The 12,724-nt window shown below is 45.2% G+C and overlaps 1 protein-coding gene across 1 annotated transcript in view; it reads left to right on the top strand.

The window, feature by feature from the left end:
- Nucleotides 1–12,724, top strand: part of T265_05725 (hypothetical protein) — a gene marked incomplete at both ends in the record, with an annotated part of 39,371 nt that overhangs the window by 22,216 nt on the left and 4,431 nt on the right. Inside the window, 3 exons of the mRNA XM_009170798.1 lie at nucleotides 1,538–1,805; nucleotides 9,586–9,732; nucleotides 9,862–9,938. Coding sequence (XP_009169062.1) covers nucleotides 1,538–1,805; nucleotides 9,586–9,732; nucleotides 9,862–9,938 — 492 coding nt within the window. The remainder of the gene's footprint in view (nucleotides 1–1,537; nucleotides 1,806–9,585; nucleotides 9,733–9,861; nucleotides 9,939–12,724) is intronic.

The raw sequence follows: 12,724 nt of genomic DNA on the forward strand, positions 1-12,724 counted from the left end.
GGTCCAGAGGCCTTCTTCTGAACAGTTCCCACATATAATAGATTCCGAAGATGTCTGGAATGTTTTGATGCCAGAGTCAATACATGAGACTCGCGAATGACCGCTGCAAGCGCGAGCGAAACTAGAAGAGAGAGAGTCGAAGCACGTGACCACGTTTGTATTGCGTAAAATTGTACAAGTGCGCGCTTTTGTAGTTTTTCGTATTCAAACAAAAAGCGATTATGCAATTGACGAAATACGTGGTGTTATAATGAAAGCAAAATAAGGGTACAAAACACCACACATCGAAGAGCTGTTGCAGCGTCCGTGCGACTGCTCGTGGCCCCTGTACTTTTAGGTTCATCATGTCAGCTTTATAGATCGGGTGGATCACGTCCGGGCTGACGCCCCGGACTGGGGAGTTTTAGACAAACAGCGTGAGTGTTTGCACTGAATTGCGCTCAAATCATGCAGAATGAAACTCAGGATCTAGCTGAGAAGTACCACATCCAACTAGTAGGATGAGATGTTGGCCTCGAAAATTCTCACCGACTGAACCGCCCAAATTGAGTTTTTTTGCGTTTCTATGTTTGAAAAAGATTTTATTCCTAGTTCGAACATTTGTACACCAAATATCGATTGAGCAATGACCCCATTATACAAACAAAACAAGTGAACGCGAACAATTAGCTAGAACAGCTCACGGGAAGGAGGTTTCTCTTCAAATTGATGAGTATGACGTCTCATTTTACCGTTCGTGGTGCGGTGTGGTTCCCTCACTTAGCTCCTGTAGTCTATACCTTGGAGCGATGTGTTCACTAGTCGATACACCACTTGGCAGGTGTACGGGCAGGTTCAACCCTCGTACCAGCTGGCAGAAAGGACATTCTCTACCTAGTGTTCGGAATAGCTGTATTCGTGGAAGAGTGGTGTTCAGCGTGAGCTAGTTGGATTCAATGAACAGCGTACAACTTCTGGACATCTGGTAGTTAGGGTGGGTAACACAAATGTGAGTCATTCAGAATTGTACGGCAGTGAAGCATCGGTGTTGAACACTGATGTCATGCTGTCGATGATGATGATGATGATGATGATGATGATGATGATGACGATGATGTGCTGACGATGAATGCTGGGTTCTTCAGTCGAGCACACAACCCAAGGACTGCCTAGGGGTTCAAGTGTGCTAATATGTATGGGGGGTCAAAGCGATGGAATATAAATGATCCGTGCTTCCTGGTATTGATTTTCTTGGACAAACTCAACGAGATGTTTGACAAATACATTCATTTATATATCCATTTAGTTTTGGCTGAAGACTCGGCTGAAGCCGCCCAAGAAGGGCGAAATCGGTCATGGATTGTCAAAGAATTTTCAGCAACTTTATGAGTAGTGTGTTACGTCAATACACTGAGATGTTGTTCACTGACAAGTTCGGAGCAGTATTTTTATTTTTATTTTTGTTCCATTGACCCCAAAACAAGTACTGATGATCCCCAAAGTCACTGCTTGTTCGATACACCACATGTGATTGTACTTTTACCGGTTATTCCCATAGGCGGATGTTCCCTCCATTCAAGGTCAAGGTAAGCAATTTGGACAAACGTGCCAAGTACATTGTCCTGATGGACATCGTTCCGATGGATGACTGTCGCTACAAATTCCACAACAATCTGTGGATGATCGCGGGCAAGGCGGATCCCGAGATGCCAAAGCGGATGTACCTACATCCAGATTCGCCGTCCAACGGAGAACAGTGGATGCAGAAAGTGATCTCGTTTCATAAACTGAAGCTGACCAACAACATTTCCGACAAGCACGGTTATGTGAGTTTGACAGATTTTTTAAAACACGTTTTACGTGTAACCCTGGGCAACCAGTTAAAAGTACACGATAGGAGAGGTTCTTCAACTGTAGAACTACTGAGGACTGGGTAATGTAGCAGTGTCCCGGTGAGTACCTTTCAACACACGACACTGAAAAAGCGCAGTGGATGGATGTCTTGAGTGTCATCCGGCGGTTGCTCTTGAACTGTTACAGCAATCAACTGTATGAAAGAAAACGACCATCGGTCTCCAAACGCACACAGAGCCGTTCAGGTCTAGACGTTGACCACACTGACCTTGAACAAAAGTGAGTTAACCTGTTCTCATATCGACCGGTACCAGTTGGATTGACACGATGTAGTTTGTGCGTGGTATCGTCAAACAAATTGTCCAACACCCGCACACGCGCTGGATGATCGGCGTTGCTCTATCATCCAGCATGCTGGCTGTCGAACAGACCATAGAGTGAGGCCACACCCAGTTTCCTGTTTGCTTTGGCGAAGGAACGTGTTTTCTCTACTCTGAACACCAATGTCTTCGTGGACGGGGGTCTGTGATCAGTCGCGTAAACTAACTAACTATGAGAGACCAACTCTCACCCGCATCTGCATGACGCGCCATCACGCACGCATCACTACTGTGGAGTAGTTGGCGTTGAAATGGACACCTTTGTGTGTATCATGTTCGTGTGTTTGAGCACATTTTAAGTCTGTGCCAAACTCTTCCCGGTGTGCGAGGGTGATACATAGCTCTGTCGATTATTCAAGTTTGATTTTGTCTGCCTTTCAGCAATCGTAGAGTGGACGGGGAAGATGTGTTAACTTGTTTTGTTCTTCGGCGTCTCAAAAGTGACAGTCTCAGACAGTCCTTGATCAGGTTGAACTTGTCAAGATGAGTCCTTCTCATTGTTTTCCACTGCCTTTGGATTCACACTCAACTGTGGAACTAATCACTCATTTGTGAACTGAGATGTCATTAAATTGAGTCATAAATGCGATTCATGAATCATTCGTTTACGATATTATTCGACTGAAGCTGCTTCGGAAAGGCTGTCTCCTGCTTCAATTAGACTGGCTTTCAAAATGTCAGAGAAAGATTCTTTAGCGCCATACTACTTGTAAGTGTGATACCTTGGAATTTTACCGGTCTGCAATACCACGCTAGCATCATAATCACGGGAGAAGTGTACCAACTGATCGATAGGCAAAACAACAAAACTGGTCGATAAATTTCGATAGTTTAGGCCCTAATATCCCTCAGTAGTGTAATCTTTGATCAGAAATTAGCAAATGCGGATACTACTTTGTATGTCAATTGATTTCAAGCTAGCCGTGGTCGACCAGGCCTTCTAAACACCCCTACCGATTGCTTCAGATACATTTTCTGATGTGGATATCCACTGCGCTTCGCAGTTGAAGCTTTCATACAGAGCGGCGGTTTCTGGCTTGTGTGGACAGTGGTAGCCCACGAGTATGGACTCAGCATTGGCTGGCATAGTTTTTACCAGTAAACACCGTGGTCACTCATGAGTACCGTGAACTCAATCGATCGGTGCAAGCACAAATTTGTGGCTGACAAACCAGCTGGATAGACCAGATCCCCCCTGATAAATAAGAGTTTCCTATCCTGTAGAATAAAGTAGAGATACTCGCCAATCACATTGATTTGCATACTTATTGGGTTGTAACAGGAAACTCAAATGAATTTAGCTAAACCATCCGTTTATGATGGTCTTTCGATCAGGCTGCCTCGTTCGAGATACGGCATCGCATTCTTTAGATGTAACACACTACTCATAAGCTTACTGAAAACTCTTCCACAGCCCACGACCGGCTCCACTTCGGGCTCATCAAGCCCCCCAGTTTCCGACAACCTTGTGCTCCAAAATGTACACGATCTACCAACTCGGGTACCGTGCCTGCCTGATGGGTCCGAAGTGGAAAGGCGAAACTGGTCATGGGCTGTCGAAGAGCTTTCAGCAACCTTACGCGTAGTGTATCACGTCTAGACAAAGAGAAGATAGTTTAGTCCCTGGTCGGTAAACCCTTGCAGGTATCAACTTGGTTAATTCGAAGCTGTAAAGTTTTACCAAAGTTGGGGTTATCGCATCATGAAAAAATGGCGAGGCCACAGGGCGTTCCACAAACCATTACCTTCAAAAAGCGTGTTCGTCTGAGTTCGGGCGTCACAGCTGTAGACATCTCCGAGCCTCATGCTACCAGGCAGACTTGAACTGTCTTCAAACGTTCATTGTGCGCAAACCCTAGCTAATGATTCTAGTAACGCTAATAATAACAATAGCAATAAAAATAGAAAAAAATCAATTCGTAACTCCACTGTCATATACCGGTTATCAATTGGTCTGTCTTCAAGTTAACTACAAATCGATTATTTGGATAATCCAGGGGTGAACGAACCAGCAAAAATATCGACAATTTTTGCCGTGGCTGCCATTTTTGAACACCGGTTGCGCAGTTCGTCCTTGTTGAGTTGAAAGTTGATCACCCAGTTTTTGGCAAATATAACGACATTGGTAGCGATTTTGTGCTTACTAGTTGTCTTTTTTGGAGTTGCATTTAAAACGGGACCAAATATGGAGGGGGGGGGCACAGATTTGCCATTAATTAACTATTTGATTTAAGGTCCATTTGGATGTTACATAAGGTATGGGTTTCATCTACCGACCCCGGAACGCGAACACACTCTTTGGAGACATTTAACCAGATCCCACAGATGGCGTTGGTGGTGGGGTTGATTGCGCCTCCATTTTATCCTAGTTCAAAGTTTCACCGAATTGATGCAGTTCAACGAAAGACGATGAAAACGTTAGTCTTGGTAACTGTTTTGCTTTTGTACTTTTTTGACCTGAAGCCAAACCAGCAAGGTAGAAGGGACCCCGCATAAACTCGACCTGCACTGTTTCCCCAGCCCATCTCACGCGTGCCTTGAGTCTGTCGGCCCATCAATCAATACAGTAGCATATTGTCCATGATTGGACAATCACCACGGCAGATGACCCTGCTCCCTTCATGTGATTGGTTGGTTTTCCCATTGATTTGTTTCGCGCTCCTGTACCGTCACGTGTGCCATCACCGGAATAGAGAACGTTCCCCACCCGTGCGCTTTGGTTCCGTACTAAGAGCAATGCCGGAAGCAGTAGAAATGTTGCAACATGTGACACAATACAGTTTTACACGTGGTTCGTACGCTGGAATTCAGAATGCCGTGAATCCAAAACGGTTGAAGCAAACTACGATAACAGTGGGGGAACTGAGCCCTGCCTTCCAAATTCCGGATATTCCCACTAAACTCCTCCCTCCCGTATCCCGTATTTTCTGAATCGGCTCATTCCACATTGGGAAACTGTGCTTACCCTCTGCAACCGACCACGTGATTGAAGGTTTGTTGTTCATTCCATCAATAAAAGAGGTAAAATTGATCAACAGATGACATCGCACGTTGATACGGTACCCTAGATGTTGCCAATACGGAGGTCCACGCCGTCCGAACGAACCCCTCTGACAAGAGAGGCAGATATTTTCTGTGCCTTGTGGATTCGCTCCTCCATGTGGAGGTCAACACCGATGCCGCCATTATTGTGGCACTTGGTCTCCGTATAGTAATGGGGAAGGAACCTCTGATTAAAAAAAGCGGAAGATCAGGAGAGATGGATTTGAACCGGTAACCTCCCGTTGGCAGGATGGATCATTCACCCGCCAGTCTACCGAGGACGCTCACTTTCCGTCACGATTATGAGCCTGAATTTTACAGCTATTTCACCACACCTGTAGCTGCTGGAAAGTGGGACCTTCATGCAAACTCCCCAGTGGGCCGGTCCTCGTTATCTTCCAGCTAATCACATTAAAAAAGTAAGAGCGGATTTGTTGGAAATTGAGGTGAGAAGTCCTAGTACACGTGGTTCATCGTAGAGGTTACCCAGAGGGCTGAGTACTGGCTTTGACAGAAATCATTTCTGGGTTCGCTGTTAAAAATCGGCTATGAAGTCCAGGTGCGTGACGAAAAACCGCGCCACGCTAGTTTCTGACGGCATCACAACGTGCCGCGACCCTGGGTAAAGTCGATCACAAACACTGCCAAGTACTTTGCAGGTACCTGCAAAATTAGCTTTCCCAAAATAGTCCTGAAAAATCTGACATCTTGCAGAAACACTTGTTCGCAAAGAAAAACCTTGAAAGTCGTCGTCACAGTTTGAAAAATTGTCTTTCGAGTAACCGGTGCATAGCAGATCACGTGACTGTGAGTGCAGCAGTGCTACGACGGGTCTCGTACACGTTAGTCCCAATTCCAACCAATCTTTTGTTAGTAAGTCAATGAATGTCCAGAGGTCCGTTCGGGAGATTAGTGGATCGAATGTGTCTAGATATGCGTGTGCGTGCATCAAGAATGATTCCAAATGTGTGCGAAATGGTTTCTCGACTTTTCACCATCGGTCCACATCACGCAGTCCTGACCGGACCTCAAGATCTTCTCAGTTACCTCATAAATGTAGGCTGCCGTCAAAGCCTTCGGCACACTGGGCACATGACTCAATAACCTATGTTAAGGTGGAATCATTTGCAGGTGTCCACTGTGAATACCACCCATTAGATGGTGAGGTGAGATGGTCGTGAATTTCAGGTCCATTGCTCGACGATAACCAGGGCGGTAAAAAACACGGCAGTGGGAGATCAACGGTTTGAATCTGCCCTTCCGGTATGTCACTCGTTCACGTTACATCTACTCAAAGTTGGCGTTCTTGAACCCATTTGAGTTGATTTGTTCGAACCTTGCTATAACAAACACTGGCAAACTCCTACAAGGAAGAAATTGAGCTCTTAGTTTCTATTTTGAACCAGTTGTTGTAAGTTCTGCAAAACGAAGTTTGAAATACGCTCAATACCGTGAACTAGTTCGCGGAACAACAGAGATCGATGTCTTTCATGGTCACGTTATAAAACAAAAATGTGCAATAACTACTCCCACGTAAATTAACTTGTGTGGATAGCGAGAAGGCCGCCTCTTGGTCTGGGTCCGCATCCATGTCTCCGCGGAACCCACTGATGTTCGAACTACAGTGTGTCTTCAATGTGCCTTCAGAGAGCCCCCCGTTTCTCACTGGTTAGGGCAAGAACTCGCTAACCGGAACTTTCGTGGTTCTAACTCAACCTCGGCACCCTGACTGCTTCAGTTTGGGCTTGGGCAACCTGGCAGTATTTCAGACCTAATGCTTTCCTCGGTAGCTAGGCGTCAAAAGTATGTTACAGCTGAACGATTCTCATCATTACTGTTATTAGTATCTTATTACATGGGCCTTAGAAATGAATCTTGAGATATTACCCACTCCGGTTTTTCCTTTGATTTTAACATCCAAACCACGTTTGACACAATGTGACGTTGGTTTCAACCAACCATTTGTCTGCAACACAGTTGTCACACTTGATTTATAGATACGTGGGACAACTTTGTACTTTCAGTATTCGCTCAGTCAGCTCCCGGGAAACCGTTATATCATGAAACTGTTGATAAGCTTAGTCCATTACACAGACGTGAGAGCGCTGAGTGGTTAGAGCGCGAATTTACTGACCGGAAGGTACTTGGTTCGAACCCGACCTCTGCCTCTCGACTTCCCCTGACTAGGCTTGAGCAACCTGACAGTATCCCAGCCCTCGTGCTCCCTCCGGGTGGCATGGCAGCTAGGCACCGAAAGGTGTTACAGCTGAACGATTATCTTTTATTATGCATTACAGAAACCCGCCAGAAGTGATCTGAGCACATTCAACCATTTGTTAAGATCTTCCTAGCGTCCGGCACATTTCACGTTGTCTATAAGTTAGCGAAATTTGAACAAATGTAGACGTAACATTTGTGAGGTTGCTAAAAATCCGTTGCTTAGAAACATCCCCAGCTGGGTTCCAAGTGAGTCTCTCTCAAAACCAAATTAGTTCGCAAACGAGTGTATATATTCGCTAGACGGAACGGTCCTGACAATTATCCAGCGCCCTATGTTTGTTCTCGCCGGAAACCGTCAAGACACCCAAAAAATGTTTGCCACACTAGATGCTTTCAATGTGCTTGCGTGTGTAATTATCACCTGGTGAAATGTGCCCTAACTTGTGTATGTGCGCGTATTCATGCTCACGGCTGTGATATGGTGTTCGCACTAAGATTGCAACCGTGACAACTGTTGTTTGCGCCACCTACACGCGAAGTGACTATCGCTCGCTCGAGAACAAGTGTGTGATACCGTCCTGCCGTTGCACTTGCCTCGCATCAACTCGTACACGCGCGCGCGCATGCCCAAGACTCGGCAACACGAGGATCTTCTTCAAAGTTACGCTTGCTTCCCTCTAATTTGTCTCAGGTGAGCGCGTGTGTGGAGGCAAGGGGGGAAGGCGAGAGAGAGAGAGAGAGAGCTCTAGTCTTTGAATGCGGAAGTGATCATACGGAGGTGTGCCACGGATAAATCACAACTCAGTTGATGAAAGCTACTAACTGGGCGTTAATCAAAATACTCGTTCGTGAAAACATCAAAGGATAGACCAACATAAGTGAGGAGCAGTGTCCTAGCAAGACAATGGCGACAGAAAATCTTTCCAGAGTATGAAAATAACTAAATGTTTGTTTCTATGCGGTCCGATTTTCAGACGTACAGTGGAAAAAGCGTGTCTGCCTCAACCTGATAAACTTATTCCGGGAACTGACTTTGAACTGCATCGAAAAGTCCCTTCCAGAGTAGCTTTCAATTTTCAGGACTTGGTGTGTTTGAAAGAGCTTAAGTCTGAGTTCCTCATATGTTCCTCACCAACTCCTTCTCAGCTTCGTTAGTAGTCAGGTGATGACGATGGTGGTGGGACTCGAACTAGCAGACCATGAATAAAAAGTTTGTTTTCCCGGTACACTTTTGAATATGTCAAAGTTTATCCTCAGTTGAAGACAAATTATGGCCTCAAGTGAGCTTGAAAAGTGACGGAAAATGGCGTTATATTTCGCAGGAAACTAGCGGAAATCAGGCGTAGTTTTTGGTTGCCACCTCATCGAGTTGAGACGAGTAAAGGTGCGTATCCACATAGTGTTTAGTTATCTTTTCAGTTTGACAGCTTTTAAACTCACAGTGAATGCTTACAACGCGAAATGATGCGTCTAAATCACATAATGTCGAAGCTTCCCTTAAGCTCGAATCCTTTGCTGAAGCTGCCACCGAGTAATTAGCTATTGTAGATTATATTAGTTAAAAAACATCGTATTTTAGCAACCTTCAAGACCTAATTAAGGTAACAAACGCCTCTGAGGTTAATTTAATATCTTGGAGAATGATCCCGTTTGACGTGAGTGAGTTTCAAGCGCTTGTTCGATCCACAAAGCTGATCCCAGAGTATCCTACGGGGAACTCTCTCACCAGTTTTGGCCTTCCTAGGACTCGTCAGAGGTCCCGCGGGAGTTTTGTTCTGTCTGAACACCATTTGACAGATCCTGTTTGGACTCAGTTGAGCTACCCGTTTAGACCAACTTAGTTCACAAACTTCGCAACACTTTACGTTCAATCAACATGAGGATGACGGCAACTGGAGAACTGTCCCTACGCGACCAAGAGACCAAGACTGATCGTAGGTTGTCAGTAGTTCTCAGCAACGTGGTGATTAGTGTATTCAGTTAACGAACTGGGAGATGTCAACTTAGAAAAATTAAAAACTGATGTTAATCACAGTTGCATCGAATGGATCGGTCTCCCATATCTGTCAAACAAAACTAGTTTGACTCTACGTTCGCTTTTTTTCCCCAGACAATCCTCAATTCGATGCACAAATATCAGCCACGATTTCACCTGGTTCGAGCAAACGATATTCTCCGGTTATCTACCTCGAGGTTTCACACATACACATTTAAAGAGACTCAGTTTCTCGCCGTCACTGCTTACCAGAACGAAAAGGTAAGTCAGAGGTAATTTTCAGTTTGAGCGTAGTAGCCTATGGGTGGAAGGTCGACTGCTCATAGGTGACCGGCATTTGACCCGTGGCGTGGTTTTTCATTGATTTCTTTTCTTTCGCACCACTGGCAGATTACACAACTCAAGATTGATCACAATCCATTTGCCAAGGGATTTCGTGAAAGTGGTGGCGGTCGACGTGAGAAGAAGTGAGTCGGGTCGTTGTTTGTGTCTGAAAGTTGGTCTCTGCTGATGTGTTCGATTGATCATGTCACACCATAATTCCCTCGTTTGAAAACGCGCCTGATATCCCAATAGGAGGTTAAAGATGCTCCCTATCACGTTCAGAAGAGTGTAAGACGCTTGTGGTTAAACGTATTTGGAGCTTAATAACATATGTTTGGATTAGCGAAATACACTATTTGCAAACAAGTTCGGTTTCTCGGGAGACTCACCTGCAACCCAGCTGAATCTCTCNTCTTTGTAACGCACTACTCATAAGGTTGCTGAGAATTCGTCGACAGCCCCCGACCGGTTTCGTGCCTACCTGACGAGCCCCAAGAAGGGCGAAACCGGTCGTGGGCTATCGAGGAGTTTTCAGCAACCTTATGAGTAGTGTGTCACAGATATACATATCTCCGGATTATTCTATGAGTATGGATCGAATTAGATCTAGTTTTGCGTCAAACTATCTATCCGACCCAGGCAGTCCAGAAGCTAAAAGTGATAGCCTTGAGTTTCGGTGTGATTCGAGTTCACTTCCTCATGGGAACATCGGAATCGATTACTGGTTCCCGTTTGATATAGTGTATGGTTGTTTTATTAGCATGTAAATACCTGGACATCCGAATATCAGAACGGAGTTGTTGATGTGATGACTGGTTCTCCTCCAACACGATAGTGATCACAAGGCAAGTTGTTGTGAGTGTCATCACCATCCTCGTTGCCGGCACGACCCTCACAACACAGTAAATAATCCATCAAAGACCGTATGAGTCCGGGAAAAACCGGATAGCCACTGTCAAACATTGTCGGCAAGATGGCAACTGAAGTACACTTTACTTCCATAGATTTGGTCCCTTTTCTCATGCACTTCCAGATACAGTGTCCCCCCGAAGAGGGACCAACCAACTGGGTTGTCCCTAATTCGGAGTGGAACTTCTCGGTAGAGGGCTATTTGGCTCGACGAAACAGTGGTGCAGTATTACGTCCTCTCTTAAAGAGTCCGTATTCGTAGATCACTTCTTATCACTCACCACAGTGAACTATTGAGTCTGTTCCGGAGAATGACTATGGGTTGACCGAGGCAACCAGATCAAATCGCAGGCACGTTTCAACCAGTAAAAAAATCGTTCACCTATAGCACCCCTCCGGCGCCTGGCTGCCATGCCACCCGAAGGTTGAACGAGGGCTGGGATACTGACAGGTTGCCCAAGCCTAGACAGGGGAGGTCAAGAGCCAGAGTTCGGGTTCGGACCACGGACCTCTCGGTCAGTAAACTCGCACTCTAACTACTTGGGCCATCTCGCCCAGTTTAAGCGATTTCCTTTCTTTCTTTTTTGTGTGTGAAGATTTTAAATCGAATTATGCCATCACGCACTTTTCAAAGCTTCTAAACACAGACACCGGTATACTTGAATATGCTCGATTTGTAAAATTCGAATTCACGTCACTCTCATGTGCATTAGTTGAGTATTGGTAACACGCTTGACTAGAACGTCACGCATCCGGAGTTCGCACCCCGGGGCGGACCAGACATATGCTCTCCTGATGTGTCTGAATAAGATTTTAAAAAACTCGAGTTGGTGTAGAGTCACGAGAATTATGGTTTTATAATTGGCCGAGGATTACACTACCCATAAGGTTGCTGAAAATTCATCGACATCCCACGACCAGGTGCAGTCCTCGAGTTTCCGTTGACCTCACGTTCTATTTGAACCAAAATTGCACGAAATTAGCGAAATACATTCAGGTGCAAACAAATTTAGCTTTTTGGGAGACCCACCTGAAACCCAGCTGAATCTCCCGTTAATTTCGTGCAATTCGGGTTCAGGTAGAAAATAAGGTTGATGGGAACTCAGAAACTGCGCCTACCTGATCAGCCCCAAAAAGGGCGAGACCCATCGTGGGCTGTCGAGGAATTTTCAGCAACCTTGTGAGTAGTGTATTGCGTCTATACGTGTATCGCGATATCTTGAACATCGTATCAACTGAGCCTTCCACAAAATGAAATTTGTTTGCGAGTGCGTGTATTTCGCTAAGGGCGAGGATTATTTAAACGAATTTTGTGAATTTGAATAGTTTTGAGCTCACCTCGACCACCCAATCCAACCCTACCTTCTTTATGAGGATGAACGGTTCTTTTTTTGAAAAAGACCTCAAAGGAGTGCATTCATCTCTGATAGTAGTATTCTTATTTGTATTATTCCGGAATCTCGACCGTAAGGCTCACGAACAGTCAAGCTCCTTCATGTTTCATCATGTGTAGCTTACGATGAAATGCAAAGAGCTCAGCTTACTAAACGTCAGTTTAAACTGGGGAGCAGTTTTGTCAAAAGTGGCCCAACTCAACGGCAGACAATCCTGCAATGGTGCACTCATTTTCGGGAGCAATAGTTGTTTTGTGAATCGTGGACAGCAGGACATTAGTGTTCAACACCGATGCTTCGTTTGGACTGTTTTCGACAACTACACTCATTTGCAAATCAATTTGGTTTCCACGAGAGACTCGACTGAATCTCTCGTTTATGATATTCTACAACTGAATGTGTTGCACACCTAATAATTTAGTTGGCACGATGTTCGAGATATCGCGCATATTTTCATAAAGGAAACTCCCCACAAGGCTGGTGAAGTCTCTTCGACATTCCACGACCGGTTTCGTCTTTCTTGGGGTTCATCAGGTAGGCGCAGTCCCGAGTTTCCGTCAACCTTATGGTCTACTTGAACCTAAATTGGACTGACTGTTTTCGAGAAATACACTCATTTGCAAATC

The sequence above is a fragment of the Opisthorchis viverrini genome (genome assembly GCF_000715545.1).
Source record: "Opisthorchis viverrini unplaced genomic scaffold opera_v5_113, whole genome shotgun sequence".
NCBI lineage: Eukaryota > Metazoa > Platyhelminthes > Trematoda > Opisthorchiida > Opisthorchiidae > Opisthorchis > Opisthorchis viverrini.